Raw genomic sequence first — 27,045 nt, 5'->3', positions numbered from 1 at the left:
TCAGTGACCTCCTTCTGACTTTTATCATCCTGATCACGACGGCTTCTAAACGGGGTGGAATCGTGTTCAGACTGTTCCAAGATACAGCCCCCCGAAATCCCTCCATATTGGAAATCTTCAAACCCAACTGCTCTCCTTCCTCTCTGTTCTTAGTCACGGGGCTCGAGGAGACGAGTCCACATGCAGCCTCCACTCTTCATTTGCACCACAACCTGCAGCGACCTGGTTTTTGAACCATCCCCCACCGTCTGTGGAAACGCTTCCCTCCAAGGTCAGCCCTGGCTTTCTGATTCATTGCTTCACTCCTCCCCCAGAGCACCAAGTTTCTAATCAGTTAGCAAGGTTACTTTTTTTTTTTGAGCATGAGGGGCAGAGGGAGAGACGGAGACAAGCAGACTCTCGCTGAGCTCAGAGACAGTGGACGGACGTGCGGCTGGATCCCAGGACCCTGAGATCACAACCTGAGCTGAAACCAAGAGTCAGACACTTAATCGACCGAGCCACGCAGGCATTCCAGCAAGGTTACTTTTGACTTTATTACTAAAATACACTTTGGATCTCTCTTCTTGTCTTTCTCTTCACTGCCAACGCCTTTATTTGGGGCACCGTCATCTCTAGCGTTTTAATGGTTCTCCCTTCTTCCCTGCTTGTTCTTCTTCCCTGCTCGTTCCAGTAGAGTCCTGTTTCCACATGGCAGTGGGAGTGAGCTCATCAAAGCTGAGATCAAACAATTCCACTGCTTAAAACCTTCTAAGGATTCCTACCATACTTAGAAGAAAATTAGCATCTCTTGTCAAAAGGGCCTCCGAAGGCCCTGCTAGCCTCTGCTCATCTCTATCACCTTGTCTCATGCTGTTCTTCTCTATCTTTGGGCTGCATTGTTTTCCTTTGAGTCCTGAGAACATACTTTCCTACCCCAGTGCCTTTGCCTATGCAGTCCCCTCTGCCTGAAGTATTCTTTTCTTGCCCCCCATCAATCTCACTTTCTTGGAGAGATGTTGCTCCTGCCACACCTACCCCAGCTTATCCTCTTCCTCAGCCTTTTGTCTGTTTGTCTTCATGTCACTTCACAGGATTTACAGTTCTCTTGTTTAGTCGTTTACTTAGATTTGTCTGTATCCTCTTTTTTCCCCACTATAAGCTCTGAGGGCAGAAACATAGGCTTAGTCACTCTTTTCACCCAAGTGATGGTGGGGGGCGGGCGGGTGGGACAGAACAGTGTTGGCATTTACTAGATGCTCAGGACATCGAATGTAAACAGGAACTTTTCTGTGAAGCCTTCAGCACCATGGGAGAGTTAGGGGCAGTGTTCCTGTGAATTCCTACAACAGTTTGAAGATAGCATGTAAATCTAACAACTACACTATTTACTTCTCTCCTCCACCAGACCATGGCGAACAGGCTCCTAGAACACAGAACTATTTCTTACTTATTTTTAAACCCTGAGTATCTAGCACAGTGCCTGAATCACAGTAAGCACTTAATAAAATAAATGATAAATGAATATGTGAATAAATGAATGGAATCTCCACTCCCAGCTGGGAGTGACTGAGAGGTGAATGCCAGCAGTTTCCTCTGAGGACAGAGAAGCCAACGCCATTGTTTTGGAGATGGAGTTCTGAATTTCACTTCTGAGGCTAGACAGCTCTTTTATTTCTGGAAGGAAAATACTTTTGGGGAAAAGCTGTTGAGCTATAAAAAGGTGGGAAAAAGTTCCCTTTTTGAAATGAAAAGTTTGCAGACAAGGAGATTCTAAACTGTTCTGCATAATTATGTAAAAGTTTTTCTAAAAAGATTATTTATTTATTTATTTGAGATGAAGAGAGAGAAAGACAGACAGCATGTGCATGCAGGAGGAGGGTCAGAGGGGCAGGAAGAGAAAGAGAGAGAAAGAGAAGCAGACTCCCCATAAGCTGGGAGCCCGAAGTGGAGCTCGATCGCAGGACCCTGAGGTCACAACTTTTTTTGAGTTGAAATCAGAAGTTGGACATTCAACCGAATGAGTCACCCAGGTGCCCTGTAAAAGAGGTTTTCATGTGGGGAGGGTTATAACTCTGCACATTGCTTTTTTTTTTTTTTTTTGAAAAATGGTTTTTCCTCTCTGTGGCTACTCATGAAGTAAAGTAAATTCCAAGGAAGGAGAAAAATTCCAGGGTTAAGGAGAGAAGTGGTTTGGCTCAAGAAATCACAGAAGGAAGGAAGTCATCACATGGTATGCACTCCAGGGGACATGCCTTGTCACCTGCTTGAAAAACAAGCATTGATTTGTTCACAGTTAATGGTGTCAAACATTAAAACTCGACATAGAGGTAAACATTATTACAAAATGAAGTGTTTTCATAGATCATAGCTAGTTTCTTTTTCCTAATTCTTTCTTCCTAGTTCATCATTCTTCATTTGTTAATTATCTTATCTCTGTGAGCCAATAAAGTTTTGGGGGTGTTATGTCTTTACACATAATGGTATAGATTGTTATCTATTAATTCATTTAAAATTTCCCACAATGTGATTTATTTTACACTTTGCCCAAAATGTAGGCAGACCTATATAGAGTAGAACTGAGCAAGGAGGACCCCACAAGAAGACTGTAGTTTGGGGCACATGATAAGAGTCCAGGAGGGCATTTAGGGATGGGGCAAAGGAATGAGTTTGGCTTTTTTTTTCTTTTCTTTTCTTTTCTTTTTTTTTTTTTTTTGGCAGCCTGGTTTTTTCCGTTGGCTTGCGCATAGAGGAATACGCAGAAACCTCTGGAATTCGGAGCCTGAAGACCTAGGTTAGGGTTTCCTCACGGACACTTCTTAGTCATGTGACTTTACCCTTTTCAAGGTGTTTTGTCATTTGAAGATTTTTCTCATTTCTCCTTTGCAACCATGAGATGTAGTTCCAGCTAACAAAATGTAAGGGGGAGTCTGCTGGGGTTTCTGGGAGCGTTTCTTCCCTGAGCGGAGGAAAGCCCTTTTCCCCACCATCCCTGCTCTTCCTTCTCACTTGGTTGCTAGTGCAAGATCCTGACTCTTGGAGCTGGGGCAGCTACCTTGGGGAACAGGAAGTAAGAAGCATGAGGATGAAAAACTAACTTGATGAGAGTGGCAGAGGAAAGAACTAGAAATTGCCTGGGGCTTTCTGACTTCATAAAATTTTTGAACCCATCTGGAACTACCTCCCTTCACGTTTCTAGGCTTGTGAGATGACTAAACGCCTTCACTGATTGAATCAGTGCTACTCAGGTATTCCATTACTTGCCGCCAGTGCACCCTGATACGGTGTGTATAGTGCTAACGTGAGGCTGTGCCTGTGAATGTGTTTCCTTGAAGTCATTGTCGTATAACAGGAGAGAGCACTAAGTATGAGAGTTGAAACCTGGGGGTAACTGGCTCTGCTTTAACACTCTGAGCCTTGACTTACTGACCTATACAATTGGAATACTATATACTATCACTTAACCCGTGAGTTGTTGGGAGGACTCAATAATAGTAATACAAATGAAAGTGCTTGCAACTCAGCAAAGGCTCTATGGACATAAGGCGTTAGGGATTCTCCGGCTGCTGGACTATAGTGGATGAGGGATAAAGGCATGCGGGCAGGAATGACTTAGGTGAATTCTGTTTTTACTAACAATCCCTCACACTGCCCCTCTTCGGTGACCTCCACTGAAATATTCCTAAAGGTCTCAGTGCCCAGCACTGTCTGCTGAGTGCCCAGCACTGTTTCCCAGTGAGAAATGGACTCACTTATGCCCATCCCCTCTGTCCCAGTTAACTGTCACTCACCAACCCAGTTACATGCTGGTGTGTGCCTGGGGCTTCTTCTGTTATGCCAGGGCCATCTCGGGGCCTTAAACTGATGAAGTGATAACAGGAGTAGAGATGGCAAGGGGCTGTGGCAGGAGGTCAAGGACAAGTATGTGGCTTCTTGGTGCTTCTGAGAGACCCCAGGTAGGGGGTTGTTCAGCTCACAGTTGCTCCCCTTTCTGGAAAGAACCTCCTCCACAGATGTGTGAACCCCAGAAGCCTCTTCTATGCTAGGTGACCTTGCCCTTAACCAGGAATTAGGTGATTGACTCAGGCTGGGGGCCATCAGAACCCTGGGATTTTAAAAGCTGGAGTTGGAGAAATAGATGTGGCACTCTCTAGGGAGGTCTGAGTTCTCAGTTCTGGTTACTTCCAAGAGTCACTTCCACTCCTGCCACAGTATGAAACTTTTCCAGTGAACCTCTTCATCTTGGTTGCACTGTCTCGAAGCCAGACATGGAGACAAGGTCTTGGTTGTGGGCAGTGGATTTGGGTGATAATCCCAGAGAACATAAGTGAGGGAGTGGGGGCTGTGAGAAAGGGAAAAGAGAAAGCCAAAAGGGTGTATCAGTGAGCAGGTTCCTGCTGTGAGCCATTGGGGCTCAATTTTGTGGGGACCTCTGGAAAGCTGTAGACCACACTGGGGAGCCAGCCCACCAGAGGACAGGAGGCAGGGCCACTGACCACCATCCCCATTGCTTGAGCTTTGTCCCTAGGGTGTCTGCTTCCTGGTACTTCTGGGTCATGCCTGCAGCACACCCAGACAACCTGTCTTGGAGATGGGGAGCACCCCAGTGCAAAGAGGCAGAGATTCAGGCTTTTGAGGTGTGACAGTGTCCTGGGACCGGTCTACAGCTGCAGGAGAACTCAGGCGGGTAGAGGTGATATTGACAAAGACATCAACAGCGTCTGCCACACCTCCTCTTGGCCTTAGCTAGTTCTCTCTGCATTTCTGTCACTTAGGACCAAAGGAGTCCGATAATGCCCCTCACCTCAGTTCTTTCGCCAGAGGCAGCCACACCCACGTCGGGCCAGTCCCTAGTCCAAGGCATTGTGCTTTCCTTGACATATATGACACCACTGGCTACTGATGAATCACGCAAAGCAGAAGGACTGTGACAGAATTTATGCACTGACTGCAGGGCAAGGAGTTGAGGATGGCTCATTGTTGTTGTCTTTCCGTGGAGTGATGCCACCTACTGTCTACACATAAGACTAGCCAAACAGCTGGGGAAACAAGAAGGTGCTCACTATATTCTTTCTCTTCTCCAGTGAAAAATAACTCACTTTTGGTGCCAGATCATCTCTAAACATGATGTCTGAACTTTAAAGATTATTTTTTTGAAAAAAAAAAAAGATTTATTTATCTATTTTAGAGAGAGAGAAAGGGAGAGAGGGTACGAGTAGGAGAGGCAGAGGGAGAGGGAATATCAAGCAGACCGTGCTCAGCGTGGAGGTGGATACAGGGCTCGATCTCATGACCCTCAGGTCATGACCTAAACCAAAACTGAGACTCAGACACTCAACTGACTGTGCCACCCAGGTGCCCCACGAGCTTTAAAGATTCTTTTAAGCAGCATGAATAGAATGGAGTGATGAGATGCAAACTGAGATGAACCACAATTATCTGCTGAGCTCCTGATTACAGAAAGTTGGTTTTCTTTTCACCAACCTGAAAATAAGCTGGTTGCTTCCATTTGGAACGCATTCAGCTGCAGGGAACAGAAACATGACTTCAGAGGCTCATAGGAACCGGAAGTACTTTTCCTCACAGGACGAGAGGACAGGGAAAGGAGACGGTTGCTGGTGGTGGTTCAGTGGCTGACCACACTGTGAGGGGCTCAGACATGGAGTCACCTCCATCCAATGGGTGGATTGTAAGTGTGCTCACTCTGGACCTTCTACTGAAGGGAGCTTCTATGTAAAGATAGTTTCAGAGACCGAAGAGGCAAAGTAAATTAGTTGATTAATAAAAGCATTGTTAAAAATGATGAGCACCGGAAAAAGAAAAAAAACCCACCCAACCGTCCTCAAGAGCCAAAACCCCAAAACCAAACCAGAACAAAGATAATGAGCATGTGCCTTAGGATTTGGTAGTGTTCTGTTTAAAAAGTGTTCTGCCTCATACGTGGTCCTCGCCCCTGGCGTAGTTAAAATAGGTATTTCCTCTTTGTTTGGTTTTGCACTATTGTCTCCTGTGCTCTGTGGTCCGTATCCTTGCCACCAGTAGAGGCAACACAGAGATAGCAAGGACTCAGCCCTGGAACCACATTTGAGTGGAATGATCTGAGACCATTTATGACCTACAAAAAGGGTGATATCTTATAGTTGCACATAATATTATAATCGTCATAATTTGGTGAGCATGTATCGAATGCTGATCAAGAAAAATTTTAACAGCTCCTAAGTGACCGAGCTAGGATTCAAAAAGTGCTTGATGTCGGTGTCCCTGCTAAGAAGCTCGGAGCCACGCTGCTTCTCTCTAATTTTTATCTTACGCTCCTCGTGGTCTGGCCTCCAGGTAATAATGCTAAAGATAGAAACTTTTCCTACTTTTCAAACTTCACTGTGCCCCCTCAGAACATGTGAGAAAGTGCAGCCAGCATCTTCTGGAAGATTCCGTAGCCACCTTCCGGCTGACATTTGAGCCCTGCTCTCAGCACGGTCAAGCCTTTCGGAGGCAGCCAGTATATGGCTTGTATCAAACTCTATATTTAGGAAGAACAACTGTGAGCTATGACAGGAATTCTCTTTAACACTTAGCCTTAAACCGAGTTTCCCTCCAGCCCCGAGCGGGGAGCAGCTCTCAGTACTGAGTGAGGCACTGAGCACTTGAGCTATTTCCGCCACATGCAAAGCATCGGAATTGAGATCACGGCTCAGAGGACACCGGGCGTCCGTTCCACCTTCTGAGGAGCCCTGTATTCTCGCATCTGGCTGCCGGGACTTTCCTCAGGCAGTAAACAAATACATAGAGCAGGTAAGCAGGAGGACCCAGCTCGGGCAGCTGGGCTTTCTGAAGGAAATTTCCTTGATGCCTAACTTGAAGTGACTACTTATAACTTTGTAGGCTTGTAACTAGTGGCTGTAGCTTCCTTGTAAATTCACTATTCGTTGGTGGTGTTGCTGATTCTGTTTTAGAAATTGTGTGTGTATGCGGGGGGAGCTATCTGACAGAAGACTGAACTAAAAGTAGTTTTCGTTGATTGTGACATTAAGAAACTTTCCACAATCCACATAGGGTGACTGTAACCCTGAACGTTATGTCATTTTCATTCTCCTGGCCAGGGTTACAGTCAGTCAGCTACAGATGGATTCGTGCTGGTAGCCTAGGAATAATCAGGAGGATTTGCAGCAGAGGAAAGCTATCGCGCTAGCTCTCTGATTTACCTAAATGCAAATTTTTGTCAGTCGTCACCCAGTACAAGTTGAAAATGCTTTTCCCCTTTCCCTCAGCGCCAGGCTTGACCTCAGAGATAAAGTTCTATCAACTGTACAGATCGATTAACATTACAAAACCATCTTTTCGAAAGCCCCGCTTCGGTGCTTTGATCGTGGTGTTCCAGGTACCCAGTAGGTTGGAGGGCAGCACTTGTCTCTCCCCATGAGGGCACCAGGTTCTGAGACCCAGTGATGATCAGTGCCTCTTGCCTCTCGGTGTATTTCAGGCAAAGTGAATAAGGAGTTAGTCAGTTCAGACAGCTGAATGTCTTTCTACACCCTTCTCAGGAATTATTTTTAGCTGCAGGACAGAAGATAATTCCCTTTGAAATGGAGCTCTAGCCATTTAATAGACCTTTAAAAAGAACAAACAAAGCCCCTTCTCTCCAAATATTGATTTGTTTTACTCTGACTCCCTTATTAAATTAGTGATAGAAATGTTGACAAATTTTTAGTAAGGGAGCGAGTGCTATTTAGAAGTCAGATATTAGGTGCTGCCCAATCAAAAAAGCAGCAGAGATATATTATCTATGACTCAGCATACAGCCCCCATTAAAGTTCCCCACTGACTTGCCGATCTTCCAGGAAAACCCAACACCACTGTGCTAAGCTGGCAAGCATTTCCATTATAGTATAGGCTTTGTAAAAGTCAATACACGTCTTGTCAAAGTTTCCACGTTTCCAAATTTTAGCTAGAACCAGGAAACACAGTAATAGAGTACTTTAAAGGGTACCTCTTCGGATGAAAAGCTGTGGTCAGCTGTGAGTAGAGTTGTGCATCTAAGACATAGCTGTCTTTTTTGGTCGCGGGACGATGCATGCAGATAAAGAAGGCAGGTGCATTCTACACCACATCCCTAACGGAGGTGAATGCAGGGCCAGGGAAACAGCCAGGGAACGCTGTCTATTTTTATTCATCAGTGTGCTTTGCCCTGATTTCTCTGCGAATAATGAGGACAGCAGGAACGGCTGCAGGACGGATTTACACAAATGTTATATAGCCTGTTTGCAAGGAATGAGAGCTGGGATCTGACCAACTTTCTAAAGATGTCTCTATTGAAGACTGACATATATGTTCAGAAGGAATTTATATGCAAATGAGATATACCGAGGCTATACAGGAGATGAGGCCCAAGGTCTATCTATCTTTTAGGCTCAGAGGTCCACAGAAAACCAAAGTGATCCAGTAGTTTAGTGGAAAAAACCAAAATCAGCCTAATTAATAAAAACAATGCAAAATAAATAACACAATTATTCATTGCCTGATTTTTTTTTTTTACCTTTCAACATGTTATTGTAGTAACAAAAGAAGTTTCCTACTTCCTATGTTTCAAATAGATGTACAGTAACTTTTTGTTAAGTTCCCAAGTGATATTGTTTAAACCGTAGTTGTATATGCACAGAGAAAACTATATGCTGAGATGTTTAAAGTCCTGTGAGAATTATTGCTTTGCATGGCTTCTAATAGCTTTTGAGGAATAGAAACATTAAAAATTAAACTACCAAGCTTTTCCTTTTGATATTGAACTGTGTATATGAGATCTGAAAATTAAAATGCCTTCATTGACTCTTTGACACTGTGGGAAAGATAGAAATGTATTTGAAACATATCATAGAGAAAAATGCATTCCTAATTGTTCAGTTTGTTGTGGATTTTTAACTTTTTAACCAAAGCAAAAATAATTCTACATAGACCCTTCTAGATGGAGGCTATTTATGTCTATTACCAAAACATGCAGGTGAAACTTAAAGAAAAAATCTCATTGTTTTCATGTATGTGACTCCAAAGACTTACATTTGGCTGCATTAGAGATTTTTAAAAATTATTTAATTGTTTAACTTCATGTAACAGGGCCTATGTCTTTGAAGATTTCAGAAAAACAGTGTTTTTCAGAGTTCTCAAATCTTTTATATGTACAAGTGGTGAGGGGCATTGACACTACAACAATTGTTACTCTTTACCTGAAGCTGTAGGTCAGTAAATTACTGAAAAGTCACAAGCCGTGGACAATGGCAATGAAACCATCAATATCTGCATCATGCTTTAGAGTTCCCGATGCAGTTTTGGGAACATTATGTCATTTTGAGTCTCACCACAGCTCAAGAATCAGGTAAAATTTAAGGAAGAGGAAAAGGGCCTAGAAATGTTGAGAGACACGGGCCACGTGACACAGGACGGGTCGCACATGCATTTACACCAGGCAGTAGAGGAAAGTCGGTCAACCCATTTTATGGTTTGGGTTTAAATAACAGCATGTTTTCCATTCACTGAATTTTTAACTTTTTCCGTTGGCCCTGTCAACATTTCATCGACCCAGCTATGACAATACTTAGAAGTGCGATAACAGGCCAGAGTCGGGCTGTTCCCCATACCCCTCACGCCAGCAAACCTTGGCCACTAGTCATCTCTAAGTCAGATCTCCCCATCTGAAAGAAAGCCCAAGTCCTTTGGGAAGGAAGCATGGCTACATCTGGGGGAAACGACATGGGCCTATTTGCCTTCTGAGGCTGTTTCTTTAAAAGCAAAGCGGATGGGTGAGGCTTGCGGCTGCCTGTGTTTAGAGAGAGCGGGCTCCATCCTCACAGTGTCTCCCAGGGGCCCAGCTGGAACAGACACGTACGCAGTGAGTAGTGAGACCGTGGTCCAGGCCATTTCTCTCCGGGCGTTCAATGGAGAGGGGGAGCTCCCAACAGGCTGACACGCAGCCCTGGCAACAGCTCATTCAGATGAGAAGTTCAGTTTCAAGCAGAGAGCTTCCGAGGCCCCAAACAAAGGTGTTTTATTCCCACAACCTCTTTGCTTTGCTGCTCTCAGTGGCGGGGGCAGGAGGGCAGGGAAGGAGATGATAGCGCCTTTCAAGTTTCTGATTGCCTATCATTCGATCAGGGGCGAGGCATCTCAGCATTTCTCCTCCTGAATGATTTATCCGGGCGCTCTAGTGTTCCCTCTCCCCGAGGCATTGGGAAGGAGAGTCCGTAAGTAACTTCAGAAACTGAGACTGAAAGGGGTGACTGCCCAGTTGAATCATGAGTTAAGTTCTAATTTATCAAGCCCGAGAATCTGAATGCCGCCACCTCTAACAGTTTCTCACTTGTTTTTTTAGGGATAAGACCCCGCGAATATGTCGAAACAGCCGGTTTCCAATGTCAGAGCCATCCAGGTAAGTAGGCATATTTGCGTTTTAACATCAGCTCTGTGACTCCTAGCCTGTTTGATTAATAAATCAGACCTTTTTTGATTGTTCATTGGTAATTCACTTCAAGAAACAACTGATTCCTAGGGTGCAAATGAGACAGGATCTGAGTCTGGGAAGGTACAATTGCGGAGGGAGAAGCTGGTTTGTTCGATCGTGCTGAATTGTGAGACAAAGTTATGAATGAGAATTAACTGTCTACAAAAATGCAGTGTTTAGTTTTTGGATATTTTTGTGGATGTGTATGTTTTTCATACGCTCATTGATATGAATTTAAAAATTCACTTTCCATTTTTATATTTAACTGAATTTGTTGACCCATCTGTTTAGAACATATCCTTTCTTGTCAAGTGTCCTTCCTGACGCTTGGGTATGCTTCGTGTAAAGTCTGGGTGCGGTTATATCTCCTCATGCCTTCCCAGCAAACAAATTCTTTGGTTGCTTCAGCGGACTTAAGGATCACCCCCCCAAAAAAGGGGGAGGGGGATATAGGAATTTTGGAACACAAATACAGTTATGAGGGGCACTTGGAGGCTCAGTCATTAAGCGTCTGCCTTCGGCTCAGGTCATGATCCTGGGGTCCTGGGATGGAGCCCCGTGGGGCTCCCTGTTCAGCGGGAAGCCTGCTTCTCCCTCTCCCACTTCCCCTGCTTGTGTTCTCTCTCTCACTGTCTCTCTCTCTCTCGGTGAAATAAATAAAATCTAAAAAAAAAAATACAATTATGAAAATAATTTTCAGTATTTGTTTCTACTCCGTATCTAATTTGCTATTCTTTGAAGGTTTTTGTGTTTAACTCTCAAATGGCTCCCACGCTGTGATGCTGGTCATGATACTTTATTGTAAAATTCCATTTTTCTCTTGCATCGACATGGAGTCTTCCGTGCTATCTTTAAAGGAACGTTTAAACTTTTTTTTTTTTCCTGGACTTTTCTGAATACCACGGGACCTGTGGCACAGTTCCTGGATATTTGGGGTGTGATGCACTAACACAGCATAAACATAAGTGATTGACCCTGTTTTGGAGGGGCATGCATGGGCCCAGCGGCAGAGATGGGTGGAGGCACAGATATTTACCTGTTAAGACTAATGCAGTTTTTTTTTTTTTTAATATTTTATTAATTTATTTGACACACAGAGATCACAAGTAGGCAGAGAGGCAGGCAGAGAGAGGGAAGGAAGCAGGCTCCCCGCTGAGCAGAGAGCCCGATGTGGGGCTCCATCCCAGGACCCTGAGATCATGACCCGAGCTGAAGGCAGAGGCTTAATCCACTGAGCCACCCAGGTGCCCCAAGACTAATGCACAGTCTTAAGCGGATGGGCTTCTTAAGTGGCAACCCTTGGAAACTTGTCATAGAATGAACTATCAAGGAAGAGCCTATTGGCAAGAATCTAACTCCGCATTGCCACGTGTGGCCCTTTTGTGTCCACCTACTGAGTCTCTGCCATACCTGGACATCGGTAGTAGAATTCATTTTGCCTCCCAGACCTGTGGGCATCCTTGACCCTTTGAAACTTCTTTCCTGGAGTTTGAATCCTTAATCCATACTGGTGTGGAATCATGGGAAAACTACTTTATCTCTCTGCCTCTCTTTCCACATCTGTAAAGTGGGTTGATAGCGCTCATGTCCTACAGCTATACATACAAGTTGCTTAAAACACCACAGTAAACCCTCATTAAGTGTCAACTATTATCATAATAATTATCATTCAGGAGTGTTCTTTGTTAACATGATGAGAAATTTAATCCATGAATTAATCACTGAATTTGAACTTCCCAATGGACTAAACATAAAATTCCTTTTTTGTTTTGCAGGACTCAAAAACAGAGTCTTCTCTTAGGTTGTTTTTGCTTCTCTTCCTGTTAAAGTTGAAAGTGTGTTGGGTTTTTTTTTTCCTTAGTGCTTTCTGGCTTCCTTCAAATCTACACTGAAAGTCCACCAGTGTTTTATCTACTCATTTTGACCTTGATATATTTTTAGGTCTGTAATATTTAAAAAGCTGCTATGGACTCTTCTCAGTAACTGTTATTTTACTACATTTAAAAATTCCATCCACTCTACCAACAAAGGCAATAGAGTGCTTCCTTATGGTTGTGGTTTTGCCTCTTTCGGTATATTTTACGCCACTCAAAAAGTCTAATTTAATGTGCCTTCAAATAAAATATTATTTCTCGTGGCTAAATAGGATCTGTAATATCTGATATTTTTCTATCATCTCTTCATTAACCTAAAGTAGGGTCTATTAAAGAAAATATGAAAGTGGTTTCACTATAAAAATGGTTTATAGTAGTAACATTATCTAGGGTACAGTTATGTCTGGAACAAATAGAAACTCCAAACGATCAGGAGTGCCTTCATTGTTTAAATACCACTTAAAGATGTTAAATGTTCTATTCCGCGTGTTCTAGTTGCTTTTCCTTTTTATTAGGGTCTTATCTCCAAGGCAGTTCAACTGTCATTTCCTGGGTCTTTGTGACAGGCACTGTGCAAAGTGCAGGCCATCTGAAGGTGAATTGATACCTAATCCCTCCGTTTGAGGAGCTTGTCTCCAGGCCTTACTGGCTGTGTGACTTTGGACAAGTTGTTTATCCTCTTTGTGCCTTGGTTTTCTCATCTATCACGTGGGTGAATTAATAACAGTACTGATCTCATAGGGTTGCTGTGAGAGTTAAATGAATTAATACGTGTGAAAGTTTAGGCCAGTGCCTGGCTTGTTGAATTGCTTAATAAATATTAGCTGTTATCATCACTCGTCAGTCATCATCATCATCACCATCATCGCCATCATCTAAGTCAACAGTTCCCAAAGTGCATCTTTTAGAATACTAGTATTATGGGATGTCATTTGTTAACTAAAGGGTTCCATGATAAAGTGTTTGGGAAACACTAAATTCAGTGAAGTTGGATAGGATCTTTACCGTAGAATTTCTCAGAGTCCATAACTTGCTAATGACTTTGTAGATTTTCAAAAAAGTGGTAATGTAGGCAGAGTTTTCTAAATATACAGGAACTTTCAAATGAGTATTTTGCAGCAGAGTATTTTGCAGTGCAAACTTCGAGAAAATAATGACTTAGATCTCCATTTTGTCTGGATTGCGCAAACTTAAGCCACTGTCAGCTATACTTGAAACAGTTAGGCATTCAGATAGTTGAACTACTGCACCTACGTGCATCAGACAACATGGAGCCAAATAGTTATAAATCTCTACCTGGCACTCACTCACTCTGGGACCTTAGTTCTCCCTTAGTTCACCCTTCTGTAAAATCAGGATAATCACATTATTTGAAAGGATTGTTCTAATGAATAAAATAATGAATGGTAAGGGCCTGGTTTATACCACACAATTCCTTAAGAGATGGCTCTTCGAACTGTCCAAGTAATGCATGGAATTGCCTTGGTTTCTCTTCAACTGGTTCCATCCTCTCCATGCCCCAGATTAACAGGCGGGCCAGAATGCAGCCTATCCTTAGAGGACTTGGACAACTATCTTTCATACCCACATTGAAAAGGTGGCCTTTGAATTGGAAGCAGATTCCAAGTCAGTGTTTTCTTTCAGTTGTACTAAAGAAATCACTTTTTGTGCCAGGGACATAAAACTATCCTGAAGGAATCAGTTGATCCTTCCTTTGCCTGGTCAGGGCCTTTGTATCCTAAACAGCTATAAGGCTGTATACCAGAGGTTGGCGAATCTTTTCTATAAAGGGCAAGATAGTAAGTATTTTAGGATTTGCACATCATTGAGTCTCTGTTCTAACTACCCAACTCTGCCATTATAGCTCAAAAGCAGACATAGGTAATGCATAAATGAATGAGTGTGGCTGTGTGCCAATGCAACTTTATTTATAAAAACAGGTGGCAGGTTGGATTTGGTCCATGGGCCATAGTTTACTAGCCCTCATTTGTACTGTCCAGGCTGCTTCTTTTTTTTTTTTTTTTCCAGGCTGCTTCTTAAGCCCCACTGTTTATGGGGATGGAATTGCAACCAAGCTAATATCAGCACACTCAGCATAGTGGGGCTGTTCCCTTCAAATGAAAGCATTTGACATGACAGGTGGGGAAAACTAGAGCTGCTGGGAAATCCAATCCCATCGATGATCTTCTCGGCAAGTCTCTCTAATGAGACCAAGTGACTTCGGCCACAAACAGCACCTGCCCATCCTTCCCCTTCTTCCTGAGCACACCCCCTTTGGAAACAACCATGGGCCTCCCTAGGGCCTCAACCCACCCAGAGCCAATGTTCACTGGCTTTTCTCTCTACCATTGACCAAAGTGAGCTATTATTTGTCCTCTCTCATGAGATCTGAGAGCTTCATGGATGAATGGAAAAGAGTTCTGTTCCCTAGTCTGCTCTATGACTTCACCTCTTGGTCCCCATGATCTGCAAAGGGAAGGTGTTGCATTAAATGGTCTCTAAACCTCTGTGTAGCTTCTAATAGTCTATGAACTTCCTGAGAATAACTTCTGAGGTTTATTATTAGGATGATAATAGCAGCCACAGTTTCTTCAGGGTTTACTATGTATTTGACACAGGGCAATGAGATCTCCATGGATTATAATGAAAGGTATAGAGAAGGGAAACAGCATGGCCAGGATCACACAGCTTGTAAGTAGGAGAGTCAGGGCCCGAACTCTTGTTGTCTGATCGCAAAGCCCGTGTGCAGAACCACTCTGCAACATTCTCTAGTCTCATCACTTACCATCCCCACCCTGGCAGAGAGAGTAGAAGAGTGGGTGGGACCATCTAACAGGTAATCATAAGTACCAAGCCAGGTCCTCCCTTTTAAAGAGCTCACATGACATTAGAAAGAATCAGCATTTTAGGGAAAAAGAAACTAATAGCTCACCCTGACTAAAATCATCTTAAATGTAAGTTGGCTCTGAGTGAATAGGACAAAGTAAAGTTATTTGGTGACAAGCATGATCTCAAAATACAAATAGCTGTGGCCACTGAATTACCATCTCTCTGCTTAATTCACTTAACCAAGCTGCTTGTGAAACTAAACCTAATTTTTATTATATATTTTAAAGGAATGATTACATGAACCCTGCCATCATTACTTTGTGGCCTCTTATAGGAACTTGTCCATTGTTACCCAATCCATACGTAGAACAGAATATCATGAAGCCCCGAGCTTTGATATTTCTTTCTCTTCCCGACCCGTTATCATTGCTCTTCCACTCCTCATTGCCCAGGCATAAAGGCTCCATAGAAGAAGAAAACAGCCTGACCAAAGTCTTTATAGACAGGTGTCAGAGACTCTACATGCTTCCTGATAGGGATTTCTAGTTGAAAAAGGATTCCAGGTACATGACGATCCTTGGCACAAAGGAATAATCTAGCACTACCCATGTTTGGGCAGTTAACCAAATTCATCAGTTAAAGTAAATAAAATAAAGATATATACCTTCCTTTAATATCTAATTTAAATTTAAAAATTAAAAATGAACTTTCATTTGTTACTTGTTTTAATGTAGAGCCAAGGCCTTTTCTTCGATCATGGATCTACTGCTTCTTGCTTATGTAAACCACTATAATACACTGTTTATCATTTCTAACCCTGGTTTCTTTGACATGTAGCTAGAAGTTGAATGTTAACAGACTGACTCCAGAGGGGGCCCACTGCTACCACAAGCAGATAATCTTTGCTGCTCTGACCAGGGTTCCATATTGGTACCGTGAAGCAAGTAGTCTATATGTTGACCAAAAGATGTCATTTTAAAAAATATTTTATTTATTTGACAGAGAGAGAGAGAGAGAGATCACAAGTAGGCAGAGAAGCAGGAAGAGAGAGAAGGGGAAGCAGGTTCCCCACTGAGCAGAGAGCCAGATGTGGGGCTCAATCCCAGGACCCTGAGATCATGACCCAAGCCAAAGGCAGAGTTTAACCCATTGAGCTACCCTGGAGCCCCAAGATGTCATTTTCTGAGGCTGACCTTTACAAGTATCTCAGATATATGACTTGCCCTCAACCAAATGTAAATATTATCTTAACAGCCATAATGCATTCTTGAAATCCACTTTTCTCTGGATGACAAGCCTATAGTTGAGTCATTCAGGAAATTACTGAAAAGAGCAAAGTGATGAGAACAGAGAGAGAGAGAGAGAGAGAGAGAGAGACAGACAGACAGACAGAAGAAAACCTTTCAGTGTGAAACACCATGCGTGATGGATAGTGGTTGAGTGGGAGTTCTTCAAGACTGTGTTGAGAGGGTAAGTTTTATATGTTCTGAATCCTTTCCAGATTTCAAGAATCCCTAAAGATAAAGAAGTTATATTCTAGTGATATAGAATTATATTTTAAAGTAGGTTGGACTGTATTTTAGTTGTTAGTTTCATCTGTCTATCTTAATTTAGGCTAACAAATCAAATAAGAATCTCATTTTCTTTTTTTTTTTAAAGGTTTATTTATTTATTTATTTGAAAGAAATCACAAGTAGGCAGAGAGAGGAAGAAGCAGGCTCCCCGCTGAGCAGAGAGCCCGACGTGGGGCTCGATCCCAGGACCCTGAGACCATGACCTGAGCCGAAGGCAGAGGCTTAACCCTCTGAGCCACCCAGGCGCCCCAAGAATCTCATTTTCTAATCAGCTATTGAGAAAGCTCTTGTTGAAAGTCTTCTGTGAAGATGCTAGAAATCTCAAAATGTCATATCCTGCTCTATTCAGAGGAGGTCTAGGACACTATGAATAGTAAAGTGCAGGAAGAAATATGGCAAAATGCAACCCTGTAGGGTTTCCTCTGCTTGTGGCCTGGGAGGTTGGCATGGGGTGGGGGAGGGGGGTTGTGGTGGCTATAGATTCTGGCTGGAGCAGCTGGAGACCTTTGAAAGCTAAAGATAGATTTAGAGTGTGTGTGTGTGTGTGTGTGTGTGTGTGTGTGTGTGTGTGTGTGTTGGTTATCTCAAACAAATACGCAATGAGAGGAAACTCCAAAAGCCTCAACAATAAAAGGAGAGGCATAGTGGGCTCCAACAGGGAGGACAGGGAGGGAGAGACAAGAGAGCACTGGCTACGGAAAGCAAAGTACATAGGGACTGAAAGTAGCCAGTGGCGGGCTCATATCAGAATCCAGCCCACTGGAGAAAGAAGATGTCACTCTACTGTAAGTCACACAGCAGTGGCTGTGGAAGGAATATTGTTTCCAGAATCCTCGGGCTCAAAGGCTGGAGCCAAGCAGGAGAACAATACAAATAATTAAGGGAGTAGTGGAATTAACTTACAGGGAATTCTTTCTACTTTTCTTCACCTGGTGAGATCAAGTGTAGTATTCATTTCACATCAGATAGGTCCATTATCGGGGAACTGTATCCTGTTCTGGCAAAAGATCATCTAGTAGATTCTTTTCCATTCCCAACTTCGAGGATGTAACAAATTATGTATAGCTTGGGCAAGTGATGTGCTCGGTTTGCTGCGTCAGGTGCATATTTGAAAATATCTAAGATGAATAAAACTTGGGGAGGAAAAAGAAATGCAAGGGAATGTGTTGTAAAAGGAAAAAAAACAAAAGCCTGCCTCCTTTGCATTTATACAGAGTCTATAAAGAGAAGGAAGAATTCCAACCTTAGAGAATAAACAAACCCAGAAAAAGTCTAATCACATCAATGACAGGGAGTCACCTCAACGCAGGGAAAGTCTAACATCAATGACCTGGACCGACTCCATTTTCTTCCATAAAAATGTACCTTATATTTGAAATCCATTCTGAATAGCAGATACCATACCCAATATGCAGATGGAAAAATTAATCATTGAAAGGTATTTTATTTGCATTCAAATAGAGTGAGTCAGTGAAAAACCAGAATATGACAGAATTCTTTGGCCATGGAATAAAAAAGAGAGCTAAGGTCTACATATTTTTACAAATTCAAGTTATAAGGAATTTTTCTTATGGCTATAATTTAGTCTATAATTTGTCACTCAAATATTACCACCCTACGATTATATTAATGAAATGTCTCTAATCATTTACAAAGCACTTTTCTGACACTCCCTTTAGGTATACATTAATGACTGGATATTTGACGTGTTCTTGGGCTGCTTTGGATCCTGTCAATATTTGCTGTCAAAAAACCCATTTAGGTTCCTGGTTTCTTGAGTGATGACTTAAAGATGAAAAAGCATCAAGTCACTGAGTTAATGGCTCATTTTTCAATGTGACTTTTCTTTGACACCTATTTTGGAATTATCCATTTTATGTGCCCCTTTTCCAAGGCCATTCTCAAAGTGTAAGCCTGTAATTTTTGTGCCAGTTTAGGGCATTTCAGAGTTACTGGAGCTCACTTTGGTCAAGTAAGAAGAGCTCTTTGGAGAGGGCTTGATAGAGTGAAAAGCTCTGTCCCCAAGGTCAGGCAGCTCTGATTTGAAATCCTGGTTTTTCCTCAAACTCTTTGTGTGACATCAAACTTCTCTGAGGCTGTTTTCTTCCTCAGCAGTTTGTTGTGAGGATGTAGGACCGTGGCTGAATCGGGGTTTGGGGTGGCTAAAGTAGTGTAGGGTGGATGGCCAGGGGAGTAGTTACTGTGCCCAACTCGCACCGGGTGAAGATGAAATCCAGTCTCAAAGCCAACTCTGCCACATGGACGGACGTTTGTTAAACACACATTCATTAGCAAGCCGGCAGAAAACCGTCCATGCAGTCTGTCTGTGAGCTCTGGGAAGCCTTGGCTTTTGTTCCTATAAGTGCTCCAAGTGACTGTCAACTCACATGAAAGGCTCACATGAGGCAGGTGAGGATTCTGTACCCCTCACTGGCAGCACCCAGCTGGAAAATCCTCATTATCGATAGCTGGAGACAGGCCCATTTAGGGATCACTCCTCGAGCTCTGTCTCAGAAGATACAATCTATACACTGTCAGATTCTTACACTCTGTTCTGTGCGGGGGCCAGCGGTGGAGGCAGGGAGAGGGATAGTCTCCAAAACAGTTTTACCAATCTGCATACCCTAACCTCCTCTAGTTTCTCCAACAAGAGCCATTTCTAATGCTTATGCCATTATTTTTGACATTTCTTCATACATCAAAACCTCAGGTGTTAGTGTACAGATGACTAACAGAAGGACTTGGAGTAGCAATGGTGGGAATGTGGTCTTGGTGATATTTTACCACCTCATCACTACCCTATGAGGATAAACTCCCACTCAGAGCAATAGAATTCTCTAGAGCTGCAGTGTAAACCAAACTGAACATATAAAATAGCACGTGGTCTATGTTGGTTGAAAGTAAATTGCAAACAACCTAACAATGGGAAGAATGAACATTTTAAGGACATGTCCATGCTCATCTACTTAAGGATGATCTCTTTCAACGGTTGTCAGATTGGGCACCCCCCTCCCACTGGAAGGAACTGCTCATGGCCCAGGGTTTGGGGAAAGCAGATGGGGTTTTACACTCCCTTCCACCTTAGCCAGAACAACTCTGCCTCTGCTTCCATCTGGTTTGCATTTTCGATGTTCTCACAATACTTTACTCAAAGGAAGGGTTACATAGCTGAAAGGTTTGAAAACCACTGACAAAGTCTAATATTCATATCACAAATGGGAAAGCTGAGACCCAGAACAGTTGTCACTTTCTCAAGTACAGAGAATCTGTACCAACGCCTAGTATGGGGCTCTTTGCACTAGCAGGAGCTGCCTGTTTACTACCGTGGAGAGGCGACGTGCGTTGCTAAAATTAAACTCTGAGCAAGAAAAGATGGTGTTCCCATAGTATGTGCTTTACTGAGGGCCTTATCCTGGATGACCTTATGTGTCCCTTTACTGAAAACTATAACCGACTACAGAGCATGCACACTTCATCAAAAAGGTTGGTTTAGCAATCAAGTCTTTCAGAAACTGTATGTTAACTTCAACTCACCATTAGGAAGATGTCCTCTGTAGATGCTTAATAATCTAATTGATCTTTTAGCTAGTTAACCTTCTCCCCAGTGTCCCTATATCTACTTCCCCCCCTTTCCAATCAAACTGTAGCAATCGAGATAGTTATTGCTTCAATATGATAATTGTCTGTGGGTCTTATTTACATGGTTTTGATCTCATTGCAGGACCCTAATGATATTTCAGCCAGTCTAAGACACTTCCGATTGTAAAATACCATTATGTTATGTCCCGCTAAGAGAAAATAAAACAAATGTGCCAATTAAAAATTTAAGAAATCATTGGTCGTAAGACATATTTTGATTTCAGAGATATTAAAAGAAGTGCATCTTGGAATTCATGAAGTATGCTACCATATTTGCCACCATGTAAGACATATTTCCCCCCTCGTCTTATGCCCCTCCCTCCTCCCACTCTAGGCCACCTTATATTAAGTAGAAGAATAGCACAGAATGCTCAGCCTTAATGTGCCCCCCAAATTTCCCAAACTGTATCATAAGGTAGTAAAATATTTTGTCCCCTTTGCTCAGGCACCATTTTCATGCATAATATCAAAGTGCAATTTCTACTTTTCAAGTCCACATATCTAATTGCTCATAAGGCAACACTTTATCTTAAGTGGGAAAATTGTGTTCTACTTAAGAAAAAAGTTTTTTGGGGCACCTGGGTGGCTCAGTGGGTTAAAGCCTCTGCCTTCGGCTCAGGTCATGATCTCAGGGTCCTGGGATCGAGTCCCGCATCGGGCTCTCTGCTCAGCAGGGAGCCTGCTTCCTCCTCTCTCTCTGCCTGCCTCTCTGCCTGCTTGTGATCTCTCTCTCTCTGTCAAATAAATAAATAAAATATTTAAAAAAAAAGACTAAAAAAAAAAAAAGAAAAAGAAGAAAGTTTTTGTTTTTGTTTTAGAGAGAGAGCATGGTTGTTGGGGTTAGGGGGCAGAAGAAGAGAGAGAATCTTTTTTTTTTTTTTTTAAGATTTTACTTCTTTATTTGACAGAGAGAGAGAGAGAGAGAGATCACAAGTAGGCAGAGAGGCAGGCAGAGAGAGAGGGGGAAGCAGGCTCCCTGCTGAGCAGAGAGCCCGATGCGGGACTCGATCCCAGAACCCTGAGATCATGACCTGAGCTGAAAGCAGAGGCTTAACCCACTGAGCCACCCGGTGCCCCGAAGAGAGAGAATCTTAAGCAGGCTCCATGACCAGCACAGAATGGGATGAGGGGCTTAAATTCACGACCCTGAGATCATGACCTGAGCTGAAATCAAGAGTTGGGTGCTTAATGAACTGAGTCACCCAGACTTCCATTTAAAAAAAAAAAAAAAAAGTTTTTTAAAAAAATTCGTTTTTTAAAAGATTTTTATTTATTTCTTTGTCAGAGAGAAAGAGAGGGAGCACAAGCAGGCACCCCACATGTAATCTTAATAAAGGACAAGACTCTATGAAGTGTGACTCCAGTGAACTTGACTTTCCAGCACTCTCCTGACGCACTGACCCACACAGTGGTGTGTTGCGGAGAAGGTAGAGGAATGTCTATTATGGAGAGACCTCAGGAAGTGCTGGAACAGTCCTCGGACATTATGAAAAGAAGGAGGTAGTTTGGGAGGTGTGAATGCAGCCCTCCTAGGGTGAATCTGAAAGACGCCGAAGGAGGGCTAAGGTGCAGGATGGCTTCTGTGGATGCTGTTTCCTCCTTCCCTATCATTAGATGTTCCTTCCTCATCTGTGGGAGAGGAAAATACTAAGCACCACAGGAGGGCAACAGCCAGAACAAACTGTCTCGAAATTCTTCTATCCAGCAGGGAACTGTGAAATCACCACTCAGACCTAAGGACCAAGTCCAGGAATTTGTAATAAATGTCAAAATTTCTTTTGCATGTTTTTATCTTGTCATTATGGCAATTTTCTTGAGGTAAAAAGCTTGAAAGATGGACTTTTCAGATGCATTTTTCCTCGTAATGATTAGGGTCTCTGAGTGTCATTTAAAGTTCCTACCCTTTTTGAGCAAAATCTTCCCTGCTTTTTTCTTTTAGGCAAATATCAACATCCCAATGGGAGCCTTTCGGCCGGGAGCTGGGCAACCTCCCAGAAGAAAAGAGTGTACTCCGGAAACAGAGGAGGTGAGGAAAACTTAGCTGGCAGAGGTACCCCTGTCTATCCCTTCCAGACTCCTGACTAGAGTGGGGGGGGGGGGCAAAGGCAAGGTGACGGTCAGCTCCCCAGAACAACGGAGGTGTGAATAGATGTGGGTCAGAGTCACCTCATAGTATCTACATTTCTTTGTCTTGCTCTCTTAGCCATGAAACATACTGCTCCTCACTTCCCTTCAGCGATTTAAGTGCCTGCCACAGTTATTTGAAGATGCTGAGTTTAACATGCAGTTTGTTGACTGAGTAAGCGTGTGAGGGGGGGGGTTGGTGAGGGAGACTAGCCTCTCACATGCTCTCGGTCTGGCAACATTCACTAGCTCGGTAAGTTTCCCTCAGAGTTTATATGGAAGGGAGCAGGATCTTTAGTATAGCCTCCCATGACTGACAAAGCCCAGGGGGAGCTCAGGTAATATGCACGTTAAATTACTTGCGGATTCAAACAAAAAGCCCCAGTCTTTGGGTATTTCCTTTGAAAAGAGGACTTTGCAAAGGAGCCGATCAATTTCTGTCTTCTTTTCCTCCCTCCAATTCTTTACCTCTCCTGCAAGTTCAGATCCCCGCTTGGCTGAAAGGGAGGCTAAAATGAGTAAGTGCAGTAAATCGAGAAGGGGCCCCCACCCCACCCCCGTCAAATGTCTGCATTCCTTTACCAACTGTGACTTTTCTGATAAAACCTGGAAGGTCTGGTTTGGTTCTGAAAGGTTTTGGACCTTGTCAATTCGCATAAGACAGGGAAAATGGAATTAAACAAGGCCACCAGGGCATAGCCAACTGTATTTCATCTTTTTAAAAAGACTTTTTTTTCTTTGAACTTTTGTAGGTGACCTTTTTGGTGATTGCCGCCCCCCCCCCCCCGCAAAAAAACAAAACAAAACAAAACAAAAAAAACACAAACCTATCACCATTCTAAAGTTTCCTAATAAAACTTCGGTTGCCTCTCATCTAACCCCTTCTTCCCTGTAAATAATTCCCGTCATGGTCCTAAGTCAGGAGTTTCAGTCTCCTATCAATAGAAAGATAATTTTTCAAAGAAGGAGATGGAGTATTTGAGAATCACCAAGTTCTGGAGTTTCTGCCACTAAGTAACCTTTGATGAATAAGGATTTTGAATACACATGTTGAAAAGACCTAGAACTACCTTGTGTTTCTGGTACATAATCTCAAACTGTGATGCTACTGACCTGGCTACTCAGTTCACTCCTGATCGTGAGCCTTCCCTTTGGGACTGGGCTCAAGCATTTCTGGGTCTATGTCTGCCAAATATGATCCACTCTTTTTCTCAAAGGGTTGCTGAGAGGAATCAGCAATATAACGGACATGGCACGGCCTCGCAAGCATTCAGTAAATGATTGTTCATCAATTGATCTAATTATCCCATTTTCATGATGGACTCCCAGGTCTGTTATTTGGCATGTTGTAAGAAAAAGGCATGGGGAGGTTGAAGAGAGGGCAGGGAAATTCTTCCCACATCTCCATTTATCTTTAATTAGCTTTTCTTCCCGTGTTTCCTTAAACTGTGTCTGTCACTACCATGGCCATCGGTCAAGAGGTAGCTTGACCCGGTTTTCTCACTAAACTGCTGGATGTCATAGTTGTTTTGGAGACTTGTATCTCATCTTCCCTCTGTGGTACAGACGACCCTCAGTTCTTCTCTGTGCAACTGGTACTTTCCTCCTCACAAGTGTCCCGGTCAGGGGGTTGGGAAAGCATGTTGCTCTCACTCTTGTCTGATGGTTCCAGAACCCTCTAAAATAGACAAGAACTGATATGGCCTGTTTGTGAACACCTGCTTTATGATAAGCCTCTTGTACAACTGGCTAATCAGTATTCTTCACAGGATGGAGGGAGTGAGGTATCCACAGAGACCCAGAGACCCCAGGAGTGTTTCTAGAACTGAACTATACCTTTCACGTGGGGATCATGGGCTGGGAGGGGGAAGCTGAGGAGGGTACTCCGTTCCTGTCAGAGCAGAAATGAGCTTTTGGGACTCGTGGGGTCTTAGGTAGGGGTTGGATCTAATGACTCAAGGCCTAGGTTGGACCTTGGAGTAAGTTTCTCACGGAAACAACATTGTGGGGGACCAGTTAGCAGCCTGGCTTGGCTACAAGGTGTGGTAAGTAGGATTTTGTGGGTTGGCCACCTTTTGTCCCATAGTTTGGAGGGGAAAATGGAATCTGAAATAAAAATAACTTATACAGCCACACCTTAAAAAAATTATCTTGTTTGCAAACCTGGAATAGTTTATGTATCTAGTTTTGGGATTTGTTGCCTAGCCTTGCATTAAGATAATCGCTGTATAAAATGGAGATCATAACGTACCATCCCTGAACACAACAGGCCACCTCGATCATAGCCAGTAGCTCACTGGTCTCAATCCTCACGCCGTCTCTTATATGAAGAGGATGTCCCCCAGTAGGAAGTCATGATCAGCCTCTGGCTGTCTGACAAGGCCTGTGAGCCCTGGGTGGGCTCCATCTGCTCAGCCCAGCTAGAGTCTGGCATGTGCCCGACACAGAGGTCTTATAGCCAAGTCCTTACAAACAGGGCTCATCTTTTGGATAAGACAAGGCAGCTGCTTGCTTCAAGTGGCTTGAAGCACTCCACTCTGCCACCCAAATCTCTCTTTTGACCGTAATTCCATCATTAGTAAGCCAGAAAATAGCATGTTGGGGCTTTCTGTCAATTATTTCCCTCTCCAACTTGTCCCTTTCACAAGATGCAAACACACTATTTAATTCCGGCCCCACTCCTTCCTAGCTGTGAGGCCAGGGGCAAGATTCTCACTCCTTCCCTCCCTGCCTTGGGCCTCAGTTTCTTCAGCTATAAAATGGGGATAATAGTAGCAGATTTATAGGGTTGGTGTGGGGATTAGTGAGTTAGCATGTGTAACTCAGAATAGCTAGCAGTGTAAGTGTTTGCTTTTAGTACTAAGTCCTTGGTGTTGGAGCATGAATGAGCAGTGGAGAGGTTAGGGGAAAACTCAGCGGAGTGTCTGCTAGTAAAGGGGGAGATGAAGGAAAAATAGTAGAAAACGGTTCACCATCCTGGCAAATTTTACAAATGCTCTGTCACTCCACAGGGGAATGTTTCCCTTGACTACAACCATTCCTGAAACTGGTAAAGGCGCCTGGGCTGATAAGCCCTTTCTCGAGCTCTCTTTATTTCAACCAAAGAATGTCTTCCATGTCCCTTCTCAATTCAAATATCCGCGTACAGAAGAAAAAAAATTATTAGCCAAAGGGAGCCATCTGGAGCCCTGCTTACTCATGCCTTTATTTATTATAAGTCTTACAATAAATTTTAGAAGAAATGGAATCGGATTCCAATTTGTTTAAAAGACGAGAGAAAATTTGGTTAAGAATATGCCCCACCATTAACCCCTTCTTGAGTCAATGACATGTTTACTTATTGAATATATCCACTTATAATTTTCATTATATGTGACCATACTAAATTAAGTGCTAGAAATCTTACCTTATTAAAAAAAAAACACAGTGTACTGAGATTTTAATAACTTGAAAGGGCCTGATATTAAATATAATCATCCCCTATCCATGTATGTTCACATAATACATCTTTGTACATAGACACATAACTACACACATTGGCTTTACGCATTAAATGTGCCAAAATAGCACATTTTGATATTACAAACACAGTGAATACGACGTACCCAGGAACTTAACAGAAGGAATTAGAAACATTTTTCTTCTTCATGCTTCTTTATTAAGATCTACCCACCTAACAACCATGGGAACATTTGTAAGTGAGGAAACATTTTTCATTTCACTGCTACACGTATTTAAAAAAAACCCAATTTATAGCCTTGTTTCAAACCTCTTTCCAAAAGCCTAGCAAAGAACATTTTCAAATACCTGGTCCTCGAAGTGGATATTTAATAGTTTTAATGATTGCTTCTAAATCTGCATTTATAAATGATCAATGTGTGTGCCTGATAAAAGGAAGCCGAGCCTATGGCTTTGTACGTTGTTCTGAGGAAGTACCGTTTTCCAAATATTTACATCAGGTACAGTCTGCACTGAATTACTTTATCATTTTGTGTGGGAGACACATTAGCTCTTTCATCAGTGCTCTGCCAAGATTCAAAGAAAATGACCACAGGAAAAACCATCAGTCCTTAGGAGAACAGTACCTCAATATTTTATATGTCTACTTGCCCCTCAAATGGACACTTCTGTAAAGGACATGCCTACCACATAACTGGTTAGAGGTTGGGAATCTCAAACAGTTGCTTCCTTTTCCCTTTCGGTTCTAGACATTTTCGGTTTTAGACTTAGTTCTAGAGAACTAGACGTAGAGCCAGATGGGGCCAAAGCCCAGCATTAGCTTTAATACCCAAGTCACAGGGCTGTCTGGTTAGGCTGGCAACAAGGATGGACCAAGAGCTTGAACCAGAGGCAAACATGCGGTTTCTTCCTCCTCTTCCCTGAAGCTGGACTGTTCACTGGGTTGCTGCCAAACAGATGAAGCCCTGGCTTAACGATGGGCTTAGACATGCAAAATGTTTATTGATGAGACTGCTTTTAAGGAAAAGTGCGAGTGTGATTAGACCCATGATGTGGGTGAAGAGGAGCGGGGCAGAGGGTG

General features: G+C 43.0%; 1 protein-coding gene across 2 annotated transcripts in view; it reads left to right on the top strand.

Annotated features, from left to right (window-relative positions):
• The first annotated feature begins 399 nt into the window (after window positions 1-399).
• Window positions 400-27,045, top strand: part of SMPX (small muscle protein X-linked) — a 59,579-nt gene continuing 32,933 nt past the window's right edge. Inside the window, exons 1-3 of one of the 2 annotated variants that reach the window (XM_059157339.1) lie at window positions 400-521; window positions 10,337-10,393; window positions 22,321-22,407. In XM_059157339.1, coding sequence (XP_059013322.1) covers window positions 10,355-10,393; window positions 22,321-22,407 — 126 coding nt within the window. In that variant the 5' untranslated portion in view covers window positions 400-521; window positions 10,337-10,354. Of the gene's footprint in view, window positions 522-6,527; window positions 6,772-10,336; window positions 10,394-22,320; window positions 22,408-27,045 lie in introns of those variants that run through there. The other variant, XM_059157338.1, reaches the window with a different exon arrangement.

Source organism: Mustela lutreola, chromosome X (assembly GCF_030435805.1).
Source record: "Mustela lutreola isolate mMusLut2 chromosome X, mMusLut2.pri, whole genome shotgun sequence".
NCBI lineage: Eukaryota > Metazoa > Chordata > Mammalia > Carnivora > Mustelidae > Mustela > Mustela lutreola.
This window is presented reverse-complemented; position numbering and strand designations above follow the sequence as displayed.